At 35.4% G+C, this 25,396-nt stretch overlaps 1 protein-coding gene and 1 long non-coding RNA gene across 3 annotated transcripts in view; both read right to left on the bottom strand.

Moving 5' to 3' along the window:
- LOC309631585 overlaps positions 1-25,396 on the bottom strand; it is a 481,022-nt gene that overhangs the window by 409,205 nt on the left and 46,421 nt on the right. The gene's annotated exons all lie outside the window — the stretch shown is intronic.
- Positions 7,221-25,396, bottom strand: part of CHRM2 (cholinergic receptor muscarinic 2) — a 417,083-nt gene continuing 398,907 nt past the window's right edge. For both annotated transcript variants that reach the window (XM_082398096.1, XM_082398097.1), the window contains one exon: positions 7,221-20,248. In XM_082398096.1, the coding sequence (XP_082254222.1) occupies positions 18,801-20,201 (1,401 nt within the window). In that variant the 5' untranslated portion in view covers positions 20,202-20,248 and the 3' untranslated portion in view covers positions 7,221-18,800. The remainder of the gene's footprint in view (positions 20,249-25,396) is intronic.

Genomic DNA, 25,396 nt, shown 5'->3' with positions numbered 1-25,396 from the left:
GTAGTCTGGAAATAACTAATGCTTTTGTTGAGATTAGATGTCTTTTTTAAAAAATTGATAATATTCTCTATAAAATGGCATCTCTTTATTGTTTTAATTTGTATTTTTATTAATGATGAAGATAAAAACATTTATACATTTAAAAGTCTTTAATTTATATTTCTATTTTTTAGGGGTTGCCTTTTCATTACTTTGCCAATCTTCTGTGAGGCTCATCTTTTTACTATTGATTTCCAAAGCTATTTCTATAATAAGGGTATTAATTTTTTCTGATATATATATATTTATATATATAAACAATTCCTAGTTTATTTTATTATTTTATTTTTTTTTAACATCTTTATTGAAGTATAATTGCTTTACAATGGTGTGTTAGTTTCTGCTTTAAAACAAAGTGAATCAGTTATACATATACATATGTTCCCATATCTCTTCCCTCTTGCATCTCCCTCCCTCCCACCCTCCCTATCCCACCCCTCTAGGTGGTCACAAAGCACCGAGCTGATCTTCCTGTGCTATGCGGCTGCTTCCCACTAGCTATCTATTTTACATTTGGTAGTGTATATATGTCCATGACACTCTCTCACCCTGTCACATCTCACCCCTCCCCCTCCCCATATCCTCAAGTCCATTCTTTAGTAGGTCTGTGTCTTTATTCCCATGTTGCCACTAGGTTCTTCATGACCTTTTTTTTTTTTTTTTTCCCTTAGATTCCATATATATGTGTTAGCATACTGTATTTGTTTTTCTCTTTCTGACTTACTTCACTCTGTATGACAGACTCTAACTCCATCCACCTCATTACAAATACCTCCATTTCATTTCTTTTTATGGCTGAGTAATATTCCATTGTATATATGTGCCACATCTTCTTTATCCATTCATCTGATGATGGACACTTTGGTTGCTTCCATGTCCTGGCTATTGTAAATAGAGCTGCAATGAACATTTTGGTACATGACTCTTTTTGAATTATGGTTTTCTCAGGGTATATGCCCAGTAGTGGGATTGCTGGGTCATATGGTAGTTCTATTTTTAGTTTTTTAAGGAACCTCCATACTGTTCTCCATAGTGGCTATATCCATTTACATTCCCACCAACAGTGCAAGAGTGTTCCCTTTTCTCCACACCCTCTCCAGCATTTATTGTTTGTAGATTTTTTGATGATGGCCATTCTGACCGGTGTGAGATGATACCTCATTGTAGTTTTGATTTGCATTTCTCTAATGATTAAGGATGTTTAGCATTCTTTCATGTGTCTGTTGGCCATCTGTATATCTTCTTTGGAGAAATATCTGTTTAGGTCTTCTGCCCATTTTTGGATTGGGTTGTTTGTTTTTTTGTTATTGAGCTGCATGAGCTGCTTGCAAATCTTGGAGATTAATCCTTTGTCAGTTGCTTCATTTGCAAATATTTTCTCCCATTCTGAGGGTTGTCTTTTCATCTTGTTTATGGTTTCCTTTGCTGTGCAAAAGCTTTTAAGTTTCATTAGGTCCCATTTGTTTATTTGTGTTTTTATTTCCATTTCTCTAGGAGCTGGGTCAAAAAGGATCTTGCTGCGATTTATGACATAGAGTGTTCTGCCTATGTTTTCTTCTAAGAGTTTGATAGTGTCTGGCTTTACACTTAGGTCTTTAATCCATTTTGAGTTTATTTTTGTGTATGGTGTCAGGGAGTGTTCTAATTTCATACTTTTACATGTACCTGTCCAATTTTCCCAGCACCACTTATTGAAGAGACTGTCTTTTCTCCACTGTATATGCTTGCCTCCTTTATCAAAGATAAGGTGACCATATGTGCGTGGGTTTATCTCTGGGCTTTCTATCCTGTTCCATTGATCTATATTTCTGTTTTTGTGCCAGTACCAAACTGTCTTGATTACTGTAGCTTTGTAATATAGTCTGAAGTCAGGGAGCCTGATTCCTCCAGCTCCATTTTTCGTTCTCAAGATTGCTTTGGCCATTCGGGGTCTTTTGTGTTTCCATACAAATTGTGAAATTTTTTGTTCTAGTTCTGTGAAAAATGCCTGTGGTAGTTTGATAGGGATTGCATTGACTCTGTAGATTGCTTTGGGTAGTAGAGTCATTTTCACAATGTTGATTCTTCCAATCCAAGAACATGGTATATCTCTCCATCTATTTGTATCATCTTTAATTTCTTTCATCAGTGTCCTATAATTTTCTGCATACAGGTCTTTTGTCTCCTTAGGTAGGTTTATTCCTAGATATTTTATTCTTTTTGTTGCAATGGTAAACGGGAGTGTTTTCTTAATTTCACTTCCAGATTTTTCATCATTAGTATATAGGAATGCAAGAGATTTCTGTGCATTAATTTTGTATCCTGCTACTTTACCCTAGTTTATTTTAAAGCTTCGTTGGAGGGGGATTTTTGTAGCATAGATTTTTTTTGTTTCAATTTTTCAAGACAAATATGAAAATCTTTTTCTTTGGGATTTCTGCTTTGGATATCAAAGCCCTAAGTTTCTAAAGCACCTTTGTCAGATACGTAAGATGAAAAAGGGGGCAGCTAATAATAGACACTAGTTTCACAGGGTATTCTATAATTGACAGTGTCTATAAAGAACTTTATCTTTTCTTGAGATAAATGGGCATCATAATGTGTTTTTATCTTCTAACCTATAAGCATTTACAACCAAATGGAGTAAGATAAAAAAATAAATCAAACTTATTATTATGTTTGATTCAGAGAGTAACATGTTAAAATTGACACCTTTTTTTTTTTTTTTTTTTAGCCCTGACAAGGAGGTCAGAATACTTAAGATTGTCTCATGGGTTATTTAGCATCTAAATAATGTAACAGACTTCCCCAAACTTAGGGAAATAACTTCCAAATGCCCTAAAATATTAAGATTATCATCTCCGCCTCCAGCTAGAGTAACCATACCCCTGCCTAGTTAAAGAACCAGTCCTGTTGCCTATATAATGCAATGACTCCAAATTCTCAAAATATGAATTTTCCAGTGGTTTCTTCTAATGGTTTTCATTGACCTGTTCAAATTCCAATCAAAACAGCTGATAATATAATTTTTATATCACCAGGAAATACTTTAGGACGATTTGAATGATGGTTCATTTGTTCTTTCATCTATTTATTGTTATTGTTTATATAGAGCTAATATATTCTTTATCTTCTGTTTTAGGGGAGATACGTTAATCTTATGTGATTTCATACTATAATGGTGAATGAATATTTACAAGTAGTCTCATAAGTAATCACTAAAACTTTGTTTGAAATTTTCTTTGTCTATATATTTCCTTAAAGAAGGTTCACAGGAAACATTTCATTTCTTTTAGGTAAAACATTTCTGGCACAAGCCAGAGATAATTGAAGTCACCATGGCTCATGATTAAATTTTAGATGTTTCTGTGAAAATCAGTCACAAGAAAGAACATTAATGATGTCAGCAAATAGTACTTTCAAACACTGCCCTGTTTAAGGCAGAAATCCCCTCACTGATCTCTCTGTGCACACCACCACCCACTGTCTCTACCACTACAAGAGTGAGATTTTAAAATATCAAACTTGACCATATGCCATCCCTCTTCATAACCCATTAACAGCTTGGGATAAAGATGAAAATCTTCAATATGGCCTGACCAATGTCTCCATAGACTAGTGCCTCCATAGACCATTTCCCAGAATTCCACCTACTCACTCATCTTCAGCCCCACTTTTTCCATGGAGAGACCTATTTGTCTATTCCTTGTGTAGTACTGCACCTAGTGCAGAGCCAGGCATAGAATTTCCACTCAATAAATATTTGCTGAATAATTGATTTTATGAACAGATGGAAGAATAAATAATATTTGACTCCTGACTTGTTTGGCCAGCCCATTAAACTAGACCATAGTTCTAAAAAATTGGATGCCAAATGGTTCTCTTATTCCTAGTCCCTGTCCTGATATTCCATCTTTTGAATCCATTTGAATCCATCCTTTTGAACTGGAGTCTTAAATTACTTTTTAAAGGATTCCATGGAAATTAAAGACATTCACTCTGCTTCTGCTGTAATGAATATCCCTTGTTTATCACTTAGGGATGCAGTAGGTAACAGATGGTCCATTAAAAATAGCTGCTTTGAGGAAAGGTTAATAAGGGTACTATGTACAAAGGTGACGACAGTGTTTAGGAAATCCAACAAAGAGTAGTGCAAGACCCTGGATAGTTTGCCACAGTTCTTAGCTCCAATCTGTCTCTTCAGTCTGACTTTTCTTTGCAGGTATAACTACTTTGAATTGAAAAATTATTTCCAACTCTTGAGGCAATTGGTGTAAGAAATATGATTAGAACTCTTGGGAATGAATAAGGGAAATAAAAAACTAAAGTCTCAGTTTTCATATTCAATAATTTAACTTGAAAACCTCAAGGAGCTTCATAAGAATTTATCCCGAATATTTCTAAAGATGGCAATGATTTTTTTCATCCTCTTCTCCTCACCAAAAAAATTTAAAAAAAATTTTTTAAAGGAGAGATTTTAATTTTAGCAAGTTGGGTTCTAGCTAGGAAAATACATAACAGATCTTGGTCGTTCTTGAACTACCTTGAAAAGCAAATATATTAGTCACTTAATGCGTACATTATTTTGAAATAAATTTTAAAATTTAATCATTGGAATCTATAGTTGGCCCTACCAACACCATTTGGGGACTGGTCTGCACTGACAAGACCTCAAGTAGCATTTGCTTATCTTGTGACAATATTCTGAAATTCTCTGGACTTGAGGACATGAGGAGGGGGAAGGATAAGCTGGGACGAACTGAGAGAGTAGCATTGACATATATACACTACCAAATGTAAAACAGATAGCTAGTGGGAAGCAGCTGCATCGCATGGGGAGATCAGCTCAGTGCTTTGTGACCACCTAGAGGGGTGGGATAGGGAGGGTGGGAGGGAGACGCAAGAGGGAAGGGATATGGGGATATATGTATACATATAGCTGATTCACTTTGTTATACAGCAGAAACTAATGCACCATTGTAAAGCAATTATACTCCAATAAAAAATGTTTAAAAAATGTATAGCTAAAATAAATAAATAAAGTAAAAAAAATATTCTGAAATTCTTGATTCATACCTGAGAGTACCCCTTAAAAGACTTTCCTTACAAACTTGAACTTATTAGGGAAGGGGAATACAATATCCTCTACTGTAAGCACAAACGAAATTGATCTATTGTCTATTAATTTCCTACTGCCTGAGTGTGCTCTTTTAAATGTGAAAGAGCAGTCTGTTTCCTTATTTACAGGTGATCACATTGGTGTAGGCCAAATCATTTAACTTCATAAGTCACATATTCTTCATTTGAAAAGGGGGATAATAATGACTACTGCTAAGAGTTAGGTATAAGGAGTAGTTTGGGGTAAAATACAGTTCACTGAAAAAGTCACTAGACATTTTATGAAGGGGTGTTTGTTTCACTAATGATGGTTTCACTGTTTTGTTTGAGGTTAGCAGGAACTGTTCTGTTTGAAGACTAATGTCAGAGTATCTGACAATCTTATCAAAAGTTCTAAAAATGTCAATAACTGTAAAAAACTTGGGAAGGTTTAAGGTGAAAAAAAAGCTGTTCTGCTTTTATCAAAAGCTTCAAACTCCTAAGAGCTGCACTACTGTCATACAACACCACAACACTAGTGGGGTGTCAACACAGAAATATATATATATATGTGTGTGTGTGTGTTATATATATATATATATATATATATATACACACACACATATATCTTCCCTGGAAGGGAATAAAGGGATACCAATGTAGGAATATTATAATTTTTTCTTTTTTCTGTCCTGTAGAATTTATCTACATTTTTGATTTTTTGTAATGAAATACAAGATTCCTGAAAACAGATTTACTCTGCCACAATATGCAGTTTGGTCATAAAGTGCTTATCTTTTACTGCTAAGTACAACTAGGATATGGAAATCACATCTTGGTTAAAATAAGAGATGGTGCATTGCTTTTCTTTTCCTTGTTTATAGTGTAAAACAAGTTTATATTCATTCTTCATCCTCTTTAGTTGGTTTAGTTGAAACACTCATGCTTTTCTTGATAATTTTTGAGATTTAGATTTTTGCCTGTATCATATTTTTAGGCAGAAAAGATAGATGAATTTACTCTATGAATTTACTCTCTCTGAGGGGCAGTCTATTTAATTTCCTAAATGTATCTTTCAACTTAATACACAAAGTAAGACTCTACATAGCATGAATTCTCTGGAACACTTACCTAGTGGTGTGCCCACTCTAACCCCAGACACACACAGATCAATCTCAAATCCTCAAATCACATGAGCTCTCGGCAGTTGCTTAAAGCATCATAGACCACAGATATCAACTTTCAACCCCTAGCGTCAGTTCTAATCTTCTGTGAAATATTTCTGATGGTAATTTGTTTAATCTTTAAAGTGCTTAGAATAATGTAATATTTTGACTAAACCAATGAGATTTCCTGAGGTAGTACAGCTAGGAAATGGTATCATCAGGACCAGAAGCCATTCTCCAACAGCTGCCCTCGTGTTCCTCCACTTCACCAAAATAAAGGATGACCATATAACATATTATCCAAACCAGCACTTTTGAGGGTGGAGGTACAAGAGGCATAATTAATTACATCATGCCAGCTGATGTAAACCAGGTCTTGACCCAGGAAAACAGGTCAAGTGGCTTCTATGTGCTTCCAGCTTGTGATAAACCATTTGTAGGATTTGAGTCCTGGTTGTACCACATACCGGCTGTGACCTTGGGCAATTACATGGTCTCACAGAGCCTCCAATTCCCTATCTATAAAATGGGTATAATAACTTCTCATTTGATTATGGCCAGATCTAAGTAATAAAATACCTGGCATATAAAATGAGTTATATCTGTGTAAGATACCAATAATTGTATTACTGTGATATGTATGATTATTCAAGCAAAAAACTAAATTAAAGAACTTGACCATATCCAGAAGGAAATAATAATTGCATTCTGGGTGTTTCAAAGTTAATTCTCTGTTCTGAAGAAGTGATCCTGAGGGTCCAGAGGTGTCACTTGTTTTAGAAAAGCACCTGTGGGTTGATGAGATGCTTAGTGCTCTGCAAAGTACAGTCTGAAAAGTCCTCAAATCTTTAGTCTCTATTACAGATTTCCAGTTTAATAAGTGTTATAAATATATAGATTTATTGAATGTTCCTCTTTTTTGGGCACTCTGCTAGGAACTTTTCAAACTCTACATAGTTACCTCTAATCCTCAAAATATTGATTATATAAATATATGTAATTTATTGCATTACTGCATACATATAAATATGGATAATCTTTATATGTGAAGAAATTAAATGCCTTTCTCAAGGTCAAATAACTAGTGAGTGGAGAGACAGAGAGAACAGTGACCATGTATCAGGCACTGTCTCAAGTAGACAAATGCAAACATGGTCTTTGTATTGTAAAGTCTCCAGGCAGAGACAAAAATTTATTCACATATTCTACAAACATAAATAATATTGTAATTGTGAAAAATGCTGTGGAAGGATTTGATGGAGTTAGAAAATCAGGGGAGACATTCCTGAAAATGTCATACCTGATTTGAGATTTAAAGGATTATTATGAGTTAACTAGGTAATGAAGGGTGAGGAGAGCTTTTCAGAAAGTCATACCAAGTGCATGTGCAAAGGTCCTGTGGCAGAAGAGGGCATGATGAGGGTAATTGTGACATGTGCAATGTGGCAAGAGCAATGAAATTATGTGGGAATGTGGTGAAAGGTCAGGATGGAGAGGAGGAAGGGGCTCAGCCCATGAAGGGCTTGGATAAGGAATCTGGACATTGTCCAAAGAAGTCGCTAACAGGTTTTAAGCAGGGGAGTTCAGATTTGCCTTCTGAACAGATCACTCTGGCTGCAGGGTACAAGGCACATGGGATTGTGTCAGAGTTGACGTGGCAGGGTCAGTTAGGCCGCTTGCACTATGTAGTAGCATTAATGGAAATGGGAGAAACTTATGGATAATTTGATAGATTTGATATTTACAAGGTAAAATTGGGAGGATTTGAAGCATGCTTGGGTGAAAATCAAGAATGATGGCTTGGTTTCCATTTTTGTGCACTAAGTAGATGATGGGTTAAGAAACAGCACAACAGGGCTACTTCTGTGGGTGAACTCGTGAATGCAAGTTTGGATCTGGTGAGTTTGAGGTAAGTTTGAGACATCCAAGAGGGGTTCTGAAGTAGATAGACAATAGGATATGCAAGTTTGGTGTTCACTGGAAACGAACGGGATGGAGATAATATTTATGTCTTATCACATTTAAGGGGATAATAAAAGCTGGAGTTATGGATGAGACTGTGTTTGGAGAGAATAATGAGATAAGAGAGAGCCAAGTACGTATTTGAGGAACTTGAACTGCCCATTGCTGGGAAAGCTGAAGCTAATACTTAATGACCATCAGGGAGGCTATAGAGAATTCCTGTTTCTAGATGGAGGTGAGAATAGGTGGCAGAAGACATTCTGACCAACCCTGAGAAATGAAGAATCTAAGTTTATCAAAAACTTGAGTAGGAAAATGTCTGAATGGATCCTCTCCTGGGGCTAGAGTCAGCAACACCTCTTTGGCAAGGACACAGTCATCTCTAAGCCCATTCACTGCGGTACTTCTTATATATACTTGACAACACTCTGCAGTAGTTTGAGTGGGATTTGACTTGCTCCTCCTTATTTGGAAAGAGGAAAGGAATTCCAGGTCAATGTCTCAAAGTCAATCATTTGGGGAAAGCGCAAAAGAGAGGAAAGCTTCCCTACATACTTGGCCCACCAAGTATTTCTAGAAACCTGAGCACACCTGGAGCCCCTCTATGCAATATTTTAGATATTTGAGAAATGGAAAGCAGTGGATAGAAAAAGTGCTCTGGAGCAGTTTTCATGTGGTAGAGAAAGTGAAATGAAAATTTTTGAGGGTAGAGCTAGATAGACCTCACACTAATTTGTATTGAAATTAGCACTTTATCAAGTGAGGAATTTGCCCTAGTTGGTATACTTTCTTAAAGAATACCAAGGAGGACCTAGAATCTGACTTCCAAAATGTTCACAAGTGTATTCTAAACATGATGAATCATTTGAGAAAAATATTTTATTGTTGAGTTTTCTGACTGGTATAATGCTCCATTTAAGAATACAGCTTGGCCAAAACACATCCAAGGACATAGCATGTAATTGTTATCATTTTCTAAGTATTTCTGGGATTTGGCACCACTGTTTCCTCAGCACTGAATTTGGAAATTGAAATGTCTTTGTACACATGCCTCATCGACACTTAAGCCAACACTCCTTCAGTATGTTGAATATTTTCCATTGCTTCATGCCTCACTCCTTGTATTTGTGAATCACTTTCCATTAAATTCCTACTACCATCTCTTTTCCTTTTATAAATAAAATGTGTAATATATACATGATTATACAGACCTATATAAATATATGTAATTTATAGCAATGCAATATATATATAGTATATACTATATATATATATATGGCTAAAACCCTATCAAAATTATACTTAATTTATAGACTAAAACATATGTTTTCTTTAAGAATATACAGTCTTCAGCTATTTTAGTGTGTGCATTGATTGCCTTTATTAAACAATCTTACTATGGGATTTGGAATTCACATACATTTAAATAACTGTATTTTAAAATTTTTTAAAAGACTAAGACTTTACACCATGTGTGTATTTCTTTCTAATGAATGTTATATTTCTCACTCTTAAATAAAAAAGCAAAACAGTGGAGACAAGAAAGATACCAGGTTCCTTTGTCATGACAGGTTTTCAGGAATCATTAAAGCTAATGTAACCTTATAATCCTAGTTTGCCTGTTACATAAACTAACCTGTACATGGCCATGGAAGACTATTTGTTAAAATTGGATTCCTCATAGACATGTGCACACTGAACATAAACTTCAGCTCCCTTTTTCATCATGTCTGAAATGTCCAATAATTTTGTTCTTCCTTTGTCCTCCCAAGTTTGTGATCATGCAGAGCTTCTCACACACCGTCTTCAACAAAAGGCTTGTCAGGCTTTGTCTTCCAGATTTAGGTCCAATACTTAATCATGACAAATTCCCAGCTGATGGTCTTGCCCGCTCATGTCCCCACAGGGCCTCGCTTAAAACAGCTGGTTTAAAACAGCACATCAGTATGTCCAGACCTCTTCACAGGGTGACTGAAGGCCGGTGTCCACCACCTCGTGAACAGGGAGGGCCCACAAGACCACAGAGGGAATCGATGCTATGTTGTTCAGAAAACATTATAAATGGAAACCATCCTCTACACAGCATTTATTTCATTTACAGCTAAGCTTTTGCCCTTCGTCCATATTTTTGCTATGTTGTTTTGTTTTGATATTTAAAGCATATGTGTCATTATCAGCAGTTTTTCAAAAATTCTTTTTTTGCTTTCTGGATTAGCAATGTCAACCACAGCAAAAATCAAAAATGAGCTCCAGGGAAACAGTAATTTTTGTTTTGCCTCTCAAAACATTTATAAAAATTACTTTTAAAGCAATGTTAGTAGAGACTTTACCAAAAATATTAAAAAGAGATGAAGGAAGTACACATACAAAAAAAATACAAAGAACTTGGAAAAAGAAAAGAATTTCTATTGAATAGGTATTGTTATTCCTTTGAGAGAGCTTAGGGGTAAGATTTTTTTTCCCTCACTGGGATTTCTTATTTTTATTGCTCCTGGTTCATTCTTAATTTTATTCCTTATGGTTATTTTTTTCTGCTTAAGTAAAAAATTTTTTAGATTATTGCTTCTGTGTAGGGTTGAGAAAAAGTAAAATGTTTTTATTCAGCCATTTAATATCTGGTCTTTAAATGACCTTCTGTACTCCTTTATTCATAAACAGAATAGTGAGAATCCCAAGAAAAGTGAAAATAATCTGGTTAATAATTTTACTTTTTCTGTAAGATGAGATTTGCATTCCAGTCTTGTTTTTCAGGATACCAGACATTTTGACTATTTGACCATCTGTTGCATATTTGAAGTAAATGTCACTCCTAAGTTTTTATACCATTCAGAGGTATAAAGAGATATAAACCTAAAAAGAATGTCTGAGAGGGCTTTTTGGAAGGAATGTGCTGAGAAATTATCACTTTTTTCTTGTATTCAGCTCTCTAGATAGCCACATTCGTATTAAAAGCATCATATTGTACAGTGTAGACTGTTTGGTGGCACCCATCATGATGATATGTATTTGCAGATGTGTCTTCTAGGTGTTATAATGTATTTCAGGCATCTTTTCTCATCACAATCCCATGTAATCACTGGCATGCACTGAAGAGACGGCTATCAGATGACTGGGATGTATTGGTGGCAGACACAAAGCTAAGACTTATATGATCCTAAAGGCTATGAGAAAATTCTGCAGTTTACTGGCCATAGCACAGAGGAGACAGATGAATTTTTTCTTCAATATCATTTGGCTGACCTGAGGGTTCAATACCTTCTCTAGCAGAGTTCCACATGTTTTTGGAAGTAGTAGAAAGGTTATGCCTCTGGGCACTGTCAAGATATACATGGTGAATCTTGTGTGTTTGTATGCATGTGTGTATTTGTATGTGTACCTGTGTATCAGTGTGCATGTGTGTTTATATGCCTGAGTATGTGTGATTGCATATGTGTATTAAGAAGAGGTTGAAGAATTACTTCTAAATTGCCAATTAATTACCATTAATTCTAAATGATGAAATAATGGAATGATTTACTCTGAATACCCATATGAGGAGAATGTGTTTGCATACATGATCTGTGCAAAAACATATGATGGACATCATGTAAAGCGTATGTCTAAAGTAGCTTTTATTGGAGATATCATAGAATTCAAGCATCTGCTGTGTTTATCTTTAAATTTTAATATGCTAATTTATCTTTATGTAAATGTATCAATATGGTTGTTTTTAAACTCTGACGTTAAGATCATGGCACTCAAAGTTTCCCAAGAGATAGAAAATATGAAGACCCTATTTATAAGTAAACAATAGACTTTATGTCTAAGAAAAACTTTCCTGTGGATAGCATTTTAAATGTAAATTTTTTATAAATAATAGATGCCTTGTTAATTATCATAATGCTTTGGTAAAAGTTTTCATTAGACTATAAAAATCAGTTGTTCTATGGAGAACAGTATGGAGGTTCCTTAAAAAACTAAAAATAGAACTACCATACGACCCAGCAATCCCACTACTGGGCATATACACTGAGAAAACCATAATTCAAAAAAAGTCATGTACCACAATGTTCATTGCAGCACTATTTACAGTAGCCAGGACATGGAAGCAACCTAAATGTCCATCGACAGATGAATGGATAAAGAAGATGTGGTACATATATACAATAGAATATTACTCAGCCATAAAAAGAAATGAAACTGAGTTATTTGTAGTGAGGTGGATAAACCTATAGTCTGTCATACAGAGTGAAGTAAGTAAGAAAGAGAAAACAAATACCGTATGCTAACACATATATATGGACTCTAAAAAAAAGGTTCTGAAGAACCTAGGGGCAGGACAGGAATAAAGATGCAGACGTAGAGAATGGACTTGAGGACACAGGGAGGGGGAAGGGTAAGCTGGGACGAAGCGGAAGAGTGGCATGGATTTATATATACACTACCAAATGCAAAATGGATAGCTAGTGGGAAGCAGCTGCATGGCACAGGGAGATCAGCTCAGTGCTTTGTGACCACCTAGAGGGATGGGATAGGGAGGATGGGAGGGACACTCAAGAGGGAGGAGATAGGGGGATATATGTATATGTATAGCTGATTCACTTTGTTATAAAGCAGAAACTAACACACCACTGTAAAGCAATTATACTCCAATAAAGATGTTAAAAAAAAATCAGTTGTTCTAAAAGTGTGGTCCACATCAGGATCACTTGGGAATTTATTTGAAACACAGATTCTCAGATCACACCTCAGACCTACTAATAGGGCCCAACAACTTGCAGGTGATTCTATTGTGGGCTCAAGTTTTTGAGAACTGCTGACGTAAGGCATAATATAATATGGCCCTAGTAAAGATACTCATACTGTCACAAATGTTAAGTACCCACCCTACATACAAGGGCAGTAAGGAGAGTAAGACTTACTTTGTTGAAGATAATTAAGGATAAAGTGAATTATAACATTTTTATATACAAATAGTCCAACAATTATGCAGATTTAAATTATCCACCTCTGCAATCCATTGTAATTCTTTCTGGACACAGATACAATTTATTCACTAACACCAGACTTCCCTGGTGGTCCAAGCTTCCAATGCAGGGGGCACGGGTTTGATACCTGGTCAGGGAACTAAGATCCTGCATGCTGCAGGGTGTGGCCAAGAAAAAAAAAAAAAGTGGATGAGATATTCACTAACACCATCCCTTATCTTATAATAATAACTTGAAAACAATACTCATTTAAAAAAATCCTTCAATATTACTTTCAAACACATCCACATTTTCAGTAAATGTATAGTTTAAGGATTCAGATGAGCTGCTGGGTAAATGCAAGTACAGAAGATGAGTGCCTTTTTTTTCTTCACAGTTTCCCATGACTCACTGTGTGTGTGTGTGTTTAAGAAGCCAAAGGATAGATATTCTAGAATGTCACTACTTAATAAATATCTATCTATATTCCACAACTTACCACATTGTGCTTCCTCCATTTTTGGATGAAAAAGACTGACATATATTATAAAGTGGAAACTTCTTCCATTATGATGGCAAGGTGTTTTTCTCCTCTCAGTATTTCCAACCACCTAGTCAGGAATAGCATTTGACAATTCATCAATACAGTATTCAATTCAAATTCTAAAAAATGAATTGAGAACGTTTCACTGGAACAATAATAAACTAATGAGAATTGACAGAAAATGCAATTTTTTCTTTTTTTTTTCTAGAAATGATTTTGGTTTACATAAGTAACAGTAATTCACAAGGGTGGACTGTGGCATAAAAGGGAAAATTTCGGAAGTGGGTAGCCTTCCAAGAACGTCATAAAATTCAAAGAAAACTAGAGTTAACTGAAAAGAGTCTCTCCCATTTCATGCATTGGTATCTAAAGATTATCTAAAGATTATCGTTAGATTAATATAAAGATTCCAATAGGAATCTTTCAAATGTTCAGTGTTTATGCTTTTTCTATTAAAATGCAAGCATCTCTTGGGACTGCATGCCCACTATCAGCTAACATCATGACAATGTTTGCTGAATAAGGACTTGTGCTAATGGACCAAAGAAAATGTTCTGAGGAATGTGGGTAGTTGAGTGGACAACAAGGAAAGGATGATAATTGCTATAGAGAAAATGTAGGACACTTAGAAACAAACCATATATTTTATAATTTCTTGGAGAAACTTTCAATATCATACTACACTAAACATTTTTGGCCTTTAACGTATGGGATGCTGTACTGACTGCAAACTGAAAAGAGTGGTTTGTAACATGCAGTGGTTGTACAATTTCTCCTTGTTTTTCAAAGTGTAAAACATTCTGAAGGTCATCCCTTCCTCCCAGTATGATTATTTTTTATTTCACAAAACTCAGTTAGTTTGGAGGAGAGCGAAGCTGTATGTCAATGAATCGGTTGCAATCTCATCAGGCAATCAGACGTGAGATCAACACAGCTGTTGGAACAGAAACAGCCAGGAAGATTCTAGTTAGAGGACTGTCAGGAACCCAGAGGCAAAAAGCATTGTTGTCACGCGGGGTGACACCAAAGATTTATTAGTATATTCCTCCAAGAGATATTTAAAATAAGTGCTATGTTTCCAAAGATTATGAAACAGTGTAATAGTAATATGGGTAGGGTTTTGGCTGTTCTTTAATGTCTTCCTTCAAAAGCAAATACTACTTTCTTTCAAAATTGGGTGTATAAAATCTACTTTTGTTACTCTGAAGCAACATATACCATATTACATACTCAGACTTTGTGTATAATATATTTATTTGCATACAGAAATATGTATTTCTATTATACATTTTATTACTCTATTTATAGAATATGTATATTAAGCATACAGCATATTCCAGGAAGATACATCAAATATGCACACAGTTCATGCTGTAGCGTGCACCCTTTTAAGAGAAGCATATTTAAGAGGCATGGTATTATATATACATGCTGAACATACATTTTGCACAATTCATCCAGCTTTGGGTGCTTCCCTAATCTATTTGCAACGCCAGTGCTGTGATTGTTGAAAGGGATACTATCAAACTGGGGAAAAGGCAACGACCAGTGAACTAAGTAGGAGAAAATAAAAGTAGATTGCATTTCTAAGTATACGTTGCCATCGTTTTGAACTCCCGTCTCTCCCAATGTCAGATGTTTAGGGTCAAAAAAGTGGTGCATGGACAAAGAGCAGGAGTATGTGGGACCTTCAGCTTTGACATTCAAACCAGAAAGCTTATCCTATGTGGCTTATTATACTGATGACTTTGTCCTACCACTTGGGAGCTGACATTAAATTAATGATGAACTGGTAAAAAGGCAATCATTTCTTTTTTCAAGAAATGAACTAGCTTTTTCACATTCTTAAATTCCTCTTCTTATAAGACCGCTCTGGGATATTTACATTATTGCTATGAGGAAAGAAGAGTTCTTGACAGATATTTACCTTTCCAGTGAAGATAAAGGAGATGCATCATATTGTTTCTGAAAGAGGCTGTTAAGGTTTTTGACAGGAAAAATAGCAGCTCCAATAGAAAATGAACATATCAACTGCAACCATTTTAATAGCCAACTACTTCAACTTCAATTGACTGGACACTGTGGCAATCTAAGTGGACATTAAGATGTTGGAAACAATGTGTTATGTGCATGATCTGGTGATTTTGGATATGTAGATGTGTCCTGTGTTCCCAGTCTGTGAATTACAAATACACCAGACTCAATGGATGACAGTGTGTCTGATACATGATTGGTGAACATTACCTTTTTCAAAGAGATGAACAATTTGCATTGATATTCTAAGAGTGATACAGGATTATTTTCCCACTTATATAAAGCAAGCTCTCGAATCCCTTAAAATAGGCCAGGGTTTCTCAACTTTGGCACTGCTGACATTTTGAGCCAAAAAATTCTTAGTTGTGGGGTCTTTCCTGTGCATTGTAAGCTGTTTAGCAGCATCCCTGCCCCTATTCACTAGATGCCAATAGCCCTCCCTCAAGTTGTGACAACCAACAATGTCTCCACACATTGTTAAATGTCCCCTGGGAGGAAAAATGGTCCCTAGTTGGGAGCCACTGAAATAGACAAATCCAGCAATAGTTAATGCAAGCCTTTGGATGCAGTCTCCATATCTTTCCAATCATCTACTATTTTCAGTATTCTTTCCATTTTTCTGATTCCGGTTTACAAAGCTTCCATGATGTGTCAGTCTATATTCAATTCCTTTCTTTAATTTTTGATTGTTTCTCTTTCAGTAAGGTTGTGGTAGATACGGTGAAGATCAAGAATAGAAGGAAGAAAGGAAAGGATGTAATGGCAATGGAGAGTAAGAGGCAGTTTGATTCACGATGAGTTGGATTGCTAGAGAAGGCAAAAAAGGACCCAAATCCTGAATCCTCAATCCTTGAATCCAAAGAGTTCATCCCACCTAAAGCGATACGTTGACTTGAAGAAACAAAATAAAAATAAATATGGATTTTAAATATAAAAGTTTACATTAAGGTAGAATAAAGATATCTGCATGAACTGATACTGTATGTTTATAAATAGAAGATTTAGTTGGGGAGGAATGACTGAAGTTGTTGAAAAAGAAGTTATTTTTATAAAGGATAAGTTATGTACAAAAATTATTGGCAATTTGCTTCTTACTAATTGTTCTTTTTTGTTGTTATTTGCCTTGTGCTTTTTTTTCAGCTCTCAAGATTTTTGAGATGCCATCAGTGAGGCAAGTCACACAAAATTAATTGAAGTGCTAAAGTCTAATACTGACAAATTCATCATGCAACTCACATGGATATTACTGGTCAAGTTATCATAAAGCCCATAAATCTAAAATGCAAAATGTGAAATTTGAAAAGGGTTTTATAAATTTGATTTCTATTGATTGGGCCATCTTTAGAAAATCTGATTGGAAGACTATAGCAAATATAGTAAGAAAAAAAAGTTGAGGGGTAAAAATAACTAAGTGTGAGTCAATATAATTGTATATTTATTTGGGGTACCAATAAAAAGTCTTACATAGACAAGATTTATATAAAGCCGCCATTGGGCAATCGTTTCTGATATGACTTTTCTATGGTCTAGAATTTAAAAAAATGGTGAGAAGTGGCACAAGTGCAGCCACTTACATTCTTTCAGATTTTTCTGAGCTCACTTGGCCTGTTTAGGTATCCATAACATTTCTGCCATAAAGATTACTACTTCTATTGACAGAATTTTGAAGTTAAAAAATTTTAGGGAGAACTGACGATTTGAGGGAAAAAAAAGGTGGTTTCAGTATATGTTTTTTAATTACTCTATTTTTTTTTCCCTCCATAGGTCATAGGATGGTTATAACCTCACTTATCTGTAAGTTGAATATCATCCTTTAGCAAGCATTGAAGAGAAGGTCTTATTCTCTTGGGACTGACCTAAAAGTCATTGGTGCCACGTGAATAAGTTAATCCTGTTTTAGATTCCAGACGAATAAAGCAGCATCTTCCTGCTGACAAAGGCCAGGAGTTCATGGTTACAAGTTAGCATGTCATACGTAGGTTAGGCAGATCAGGTTGAAACAGGATGCCCTTTCAACCTTCTATTTTCTTATCTCAAAATTCACCTGCCCTCAGTAAACTTTCTCCAACAAGAATGACCATTGTTCAATTTGATGAAACCTCAATTTAAAAAATGACTTTGGTTTCTCAAGCATGTTTATATATTAAGTAGGCTATTCTATTAAAATAAGAGGCTAGTTTAGTAGAAAACCAGATTGGTGAAAATATTTCACATGAAGAATCATAAGTGAACTAAATCCTCATAGGGTTTTATACCCCCAAAGAATGCAAAAGACACAGTGGGCAGGGGTGAAATACCCTTTTTCATGGCTGTCTCTGTATTTAGTGAAAGTCCTGCAGATTTTGCCCTTACACAATGTAAAACAGGGAAGTATAAAGACCAATGCCATATGAGAAAAATAATGATGTAATCTAATTAAGTTTTTTGTTTGTTTTTGTTTGTTTGCTCTCTTTTGATGGTGGGAAAGGGAAAGGTAAAAAAAGATAAGCATTTATTATGTTGCAATTCTCCACATAAAACCATAACAAGAGAATAATATATGTTAAACACTCCGGAGGCCATTTCTACATCCTTTTTTGATATTCTTTGTTCACTTCGCCATTGTATAATGGCTTTATGTTTAACTCTCCAGGTTAGTTTGTAACTGTGGCATTTCATCCTCATATGGACACTTGGGAACAAAAAAATGAAAAAAAGGAGTGAGGTTATTATTCTTTTTGTGCAGAGATAAAATTATAGATTCAGAAGCCCTTCTTCAAGAGAGTATGAGAAAGCATAGATCATTTCTTAAATCCACAGTTCCAACATGTCTCCTTAATGGTCTCCTTGCTCCTAAACTGACAGGGTTTATAAGGTGCAAGTTTCAAACTGGAGCATAGGCACCATAAGAGTGTCACTGCTGGGCTCCTTAATTGCACGTTCCATGATAAGACTATAAAGTGCAATGGCAGAGATTTGAAAACTAGGAGCTCTTTTATTCTGTTTCTTCTCGCCAAGCTCCCCTTGACTACCTTCTTTCTTTACAAAGATGTTTTACCTTGTGGCGCCTATGTTCTTATAATGACACATGAGAAGGTGTTTAAAGGTCTTCTTGAAGGTGGCATTACAAAGTGCATAGCAGGCAGGGTTGATAGTGCTGTTGATGTAACAGAGCCAATAACCAATTGTCCACACTGTGTTGGGGATGCAGGGTGCACAGAAGGTGTTAATGAGCACCATGACATTGTATGGGGCCCAAGTGATGATGAAAGCCAACAGAATGGCCAAGATCGTCCTGGTCACTTTCTTTTCCCGGGAAGGAGGAGGCTTCTTTTTTGCGGGCTGCTTGGTCATCTTTACAATCTTGCGAGCAACAATGTTCTGTTTTTCATTTCCATTCTGACCTGAAGAACCAACTAGCTCCACGGTGGTATTAGTTGGGGTATATGAGTCACCTTTTTGGGTCTTGGTGACAATTTTGATGCATGTTTGCTTTGAGTTCTCATCTTTGGAATGGCCCAGGGAAGTGGAAACTGTGTTTTCATCCTGGGTTATTTCATCATCTCTCATATTAGAGGCGACAGCACTGACTGAGGTGGAATCATTGGAGCTCTCCTTTTCCTCCCCCTGGACACAGTTTTCAGTCACAGCATCTCTGGGAGCTTTGCCGTTCTGGATTTTGTTGTGCTCCAGGCCATCATCACTGCCAGGCATGTTGTTGTTGTTTGGCTTCACTATCCTTCCTTGTACCAGACTTGGAGAAACTGGATCTTGGTTGGCCACAGGCTCCTTTTTGTCCTTCTTTATCCTGCTCTTACTGGCTCGGGATATGTGCCAGTATAACACAGTCATGATGATCACAGGCAAATAGAAAGCTGCAATGGCAGTGCCAAAGGTGACAGCAGCATTGGAAAAAAACTGAATGTAGCATTCCCCATCCTCCACAGTTCTCACCCCTACAATGAACTGCCAGAAGAGAATGGCCGGAGCCCAGAGGATAAAGGAGAGAACCCAGGCAGCTGCAATCATCATACCTGCCATTTTTGTGGTCCGCTTGACGGGATAGGTGAGTGGTTTTGTGACACAGAAGTATCTGTCAAAGCTGATGATGAGCAGATTCATTACTGAGGCATTGCTGACCACGTAGTCCAGGGCTAGCCAAAGGTCACACACCACAGGACCCAAAGGCCAGTAGCCAATCACAGTGTAAAGGGTGTACAAGTTCATGGAGAAAACACCAATGATGAGGTCAGCACAGGCCAAGCTGAACAAAAAGTAATTGTTGACGGTCTGGAGGTGGCGGTTGACTTTAATGGAGACCATGACCAGGATGTTCCCAATAATGGTCACCAAACTGAGGGACCCAGCCACAAGGACAATAAAAACCACTTCAAATGTCTTATAAGGACTGGTCAGAGCCAGGCCATTGTTAGAGGAGTTTGTTGAGTTATTCATTTTGTGTTCTCTAATCAGTAGCCAAGTAGCCAAATACACATTTAAACCTGCAGGGAAATAGAATAAAATTAACAAATACATAATATAAACATTGCTTTAAAATATATCAGATTTCTCTCTTTTGAACTACATTTTTTACTCCAAAATCTTCCTTCTTTCTCCTACAAGTTTATTGTGACTACCCGCCTCAATTACCCCCATGAAAAGCAAAGACTTTAAATGAAGGATTCAAAAGATTCTTTCAGGCTGGCAATGTATTTGAAGTCTGATGACATTTTGAATATGTTCATATCTAGAACTGAATATCTGTCTGTCTATCTATCTATCTACCTATCTGTCATCAGTCAATTTAACTGAGCATAATATTGATGAATTGAACTAAATGAGCCAAAATTATATAAAAAACTTTCCAAAGCATCAAGAGGTTTCTGGTATAGACATAAAAATTAATAAACCAATAGGAGGACAAGATTATGGGGGAAGCATAAAACATATAATATTGTGTGTGACTTTTTCCACCAGGTTTCTCTGTTTTTCATAATAATAATGATAATGATAATAATAAAGTTAATAATGATACTCCTTTTAGCCAATACATTCCCCGCAGTGAGTATTATTTTTTTCTGATCTCCATTTTACACTTGGAGTTAGTGTCACATAGCATATTCTATGTAGTTAGCAATATTCCATATCCTGCAAAAGAAATTATTTATCAAATGTATATTGATATGATTATATGAATTTTCTGATTTTTTTCCCAAATCACTACCAAGTCTATTATCTTATTGTTCTTCCAGACAAATCTTTGGTACAGTCGGGCTAGAAATTGTATTTGTTCAGCAGAACAGGGAACTGAAGCCCAGAAAGATTAACTAATTTATATAAGGTCACATATCAAGTCAATGATAGAGATAAGACTATGAACCTTAGTTTGTTCAATCATTCACTCATTCACTTTGTCCTCACATACCTATAAAGTAACTCAGGATTAAGCATTATGATATATATACTCTGGGTATTCCCTGATAATTAAGACAAGGTCCTTGCCTGTGAGAGGCATATGCTCTGGTGGCAGTGATGGGTTGGTAAAGGAGCAATTATTAAACTGGAGTGCACTTTCTGCTGCCCAACCCTGTTGTGTTTAAGTAAACACATGTTCACCATTTTCAGATAATATCATCGAAGTCTGGAGACAACTGCACAATCTTTCATAAGGGACACTGGAAAGAAAGTTGAGTTTATCAAATGAGCTATGACACATTTCTGGGGACACTACCTCTGAAGGAAGTAGCCCAAGTTGACAAAATCAATGAGTTGTGTGTATCAGAAAGTAAGCATTGTTGAGAAGTTATTTGTTGGCATTTTGAAATTGAGAAATCTCTATTCATTCAGGTCCCCCTAATTACAAAGAAATACAGATGGGGCAGTGGTTTTCCCTTGTAATTCATGTAGAAAATTATTTGCTAAGCACCTTCATAGTACAAATAGCATTTAAACGAAATGGATTATTCTTCTTGGAAAGCAAGTTATCTTCAAGTATATTTTTAAAAAACAATAACTTAGGAGGAATTTGGCCTTAATAAACAAGACCCAAAACTCAGAAGCCATAAGAAAAATATATGTAAGCACTACATAATTATTTGAAATTTTTGCATAAAAAAAGTAAAAATAAAAATTGAGAAACAATATTTATAAAAGCACATGATGAAAAGTTACCTAATGTCCTTAATATAAAAAGTTGTGAAAGGAAATAAGGAAAGATGAGAAGACTAACAATCTAAAACATTGATATACTCGCTAGATGAAAGACAAATTAAATGTTAAATTTTAATCATATGAAAAGATATTCAACCTCACAATTTAAAAATGCAAATATGTTGTCATTAGTTGGGATATAGGAGGTGGTTTAGTCATTCCATGACCTACTATCCTGACCCTAACTCATCATTCTAAGCACCCTAAAAGGTAAAGACACCCAAATCCAAGTCACCCAAAGACAACTGTAATATAGACTGAGAAAAGAAAATGCAGACACAAACAGTGGAAACCATTTCTTCATCCACAGTTGTTAAAATTATTGGACATTATTGGCTGGAGTTATTGGGGTAATTTCCTTGCAGGGAACCGTATCTGTATCTCTAAAAATGTAAATACATGTATAAAAATTTAACATGAAGAAACACTTGTCTCAGGAATACTACATATAGGAATTTATATTTCAGCTATAGTTAGAAAAATGTGCAAGAGGTCTACTCAAGGATGTCCATTCAGAAATATTATAGCAAAAAAAAAAAAAAAAACCTAGAAACATTAAAACAATTCATTGACAGAGGTCTCATCATAAATTTCTTAAGGAAAACGTAAGGAATTTGAATTTAATCTCTAAGTCATGGAGAAACTTTGAAGAGTTTAATTAGGAAGTAGTTTTGATGGAATGGAATTTACCATATTTTGTTCCAAAATTCTCCATATTCTGTTTTACCCATCTCTGTGAATCCTATTACCATCAAGTTAAAATTCTTAGCCATCTCCTGGCTTCCTGCCTCTCCCACACTTCCTGCAACCGTGACCTGTCAACTCTACTTTTTAAGTATCTTCTGAAGTTATACCTTGTTCTCATTTTCACTCCCATTTCCTTATGCTAGGCCCTACTTACTTTTATTATTGACATAATTAGACCCTTGATAAAATTTATAATCTTGCCCCCTTGCATCTTTCCAGAAGTATCTCAGAACTTCCCTAAATATCCCACATTAAAGGCAATTACATGCAGTTATCCAAACACAACATTGTATGCTACAACTTCATGCCATTTTCCATCCTTGTCTCGTATCTTAAAAGAACCTCCCCCGCAACCCCTCATCCTTACATCCTCACATTTCTCACCTGTCTGCCTCCTATTCAGCCTTCAGGCATCATCAACTCTATGAAACCCTTTTGATAGCTTTTAGCCTAGCTGTTTTTTCCATAGCATGCCTCATATCATTTTATTCTGTTCTGTTGCTCTTATTCGCCTGTTTGTCTAGAGTTATTTGAATATCAAGTGGAAAGCTGAGTAAATTATACTCCTCAGACTATACCCAACATCCTCATCAGTCTCTGCATGGTCCTCTTATTTTTATTTCATCAATGTTTTCCTTCTTTTCATTGTTATTTCTCACATTCCATTACCCCTTCTCTCCTTTAGAACTTGTTCAAGTTGCTTGTACTATTTCTTTGGCTAGATATGCAACTCTGGAAAATATACATTTTTTCCCTTATGATCTTAATTTACTAAATTATACTGTGTCCTAGATGTTGTTCTGTTTCTTTTTATTTTTCACTCCATATTATGTTTTTATATTGCTCCAGCTATTTCAAATGTATTGCTTCTATTGATAATTCCATAGTGAGTAAATCATAGCATCTTTTCTTATACATTTCTCTAGTGATGGGCATGCAGTTTGCCTCAAACTGCTTGAAATGGTGCTGAAATTAAAATTTTCCTATTGTATCATGGACTTGAGTTACAAATTTCCCTATCATATAATCCCAAGATAGGGACCAAGGCACTGGACGAAGGCATGGGTATAAGCCTTCTTCTGACTACAGTCATATTATTCTCTTGGATAGCTGCAGAGGATCCTACTCTGACCAGGTAAGTCCTGTTTCTTAATAACCTTTAAACAATTGTTATTATGCAACTTCGTAATATTTGCCAATCCCAGAGAGACAACATGCAGCTTTTTGTCTTAATTTCTATTTCTCTGATTACTAGAGAGGCTGAGCACTTTGTTTCCTACAGTTAGTAGCCTTTCAGGTTTCAGTTTTTGTAGATCCCCTGTTTAGACCTTTGACCCATAGGACACTGATTGATACACTATCTATGTATTTTTCTTCGTCACTAACAAAACTGTGAATTTTGACTTCTGAGTCTTTGTAGCTCTACCATCCAGCTCACTGCCTCGAATATAACTGGTGCTCAAAAATGTTTGCTGAATCAATACAGGATCAACAATTAATATTATTAATTCAACCCCTATTTACCTAATCAGTGGAATTGTTTCAATACCACTGCTTTTGGTCATTACTTATACAATTGTTTATTCATGTAATTTATTTGAACAAAATAATTTCACTAATCCAATCATTATTCTAATGATTCCTTATTAGCTAATACAACAGTAAGTTCAGAATTCTGACTTGCTTATAAGCTTGCTTTTGTCTATTCATTAGATAAGTTCATGGATATTTTTAGAATTGAGTTATATGTATGTTTCAAAATGTTCATTTTAATACTGATTGAAAAGTACCAAATATTAATTTTCCCAGTATCTTTTTTGACACTTTAATTTATTCTTCACACTCATTTTAATAAAACATAGAGCAATATTTATTTTATTTAAAAAATATTTTTGGTGACTTCCTCTGGAGAATTATATATATATATATATATATATATATATATATATATATAAAACATTTAAGTTAAAAAATAAACTAGCTTGATCTCTTATTTTATGGAAATAAGAAACTGTAAGAATGAGTAAGGGATTTGGTTCGTGCCATAACTTCTGCTAAAAACAATAACTATTATTATTCTAAAACTTTACAATAACATAAAGCTTCATGATTCTCATGCTTATGAGCATGCTTTACGTTTTCAATTAAAAAAAATAATTGAAAGAAAAAATAATCTTAGGACTCTAAACATATGTTATCTCACTTAATATTAACAACTCTATAAAATATACAGAACAGGTCCTATCATCCCCTTTATCTTAAGAAGTAAGCTCAGGCTATACGAAGAGATTAAGTGAATTGTCTTGGTTTCAAGGCCAGTGAGTAAATGTCTGCAACTCAAATCAATGTCTTTACCCTTCGGTTAGGTACTCTCTCTGTTTCTCTCCCCACTTGAGAACTATCCTTTATCCAACAGAGGCTGCTAGCTAAGACAGATTCCACTTCGGGGTCCTGGAATGCTTATTCAAGTAAAACATAGTAAATTTATACAGTGTTAACATACTTAGTTGCTATCGTACCCTCTAAAATTTTAGAGTTATAATATTTACTTGTTTATACTAATGCTATATGTAAAAATGGAAAACATTCACTTAGAAGCAAGCACAAGTATTTGAAGAATGGCATTCCTTTCTCCTCATGTGACACACAAGCCTACGTAAGGACTGTTCCTCTTCTATTAAAGAAAACAGCTT

The sequence above is a fragment of the Balaenoptera borealis genome (genome assembly GCF_965194805.1).
Source record: "Balaenoptera borealis genome assembly, chromosome: 7".
NCBI classification, from domain to species: Eukaryota; Metazoa; Chordata; class Mammalia; order Artiodactyla; family Balaenopteridae; genus Balaenoptera; species Balaenoptera borealis.
This window is presented reverse-complemented; position numbering and strand designations above follow the sequence as displayed.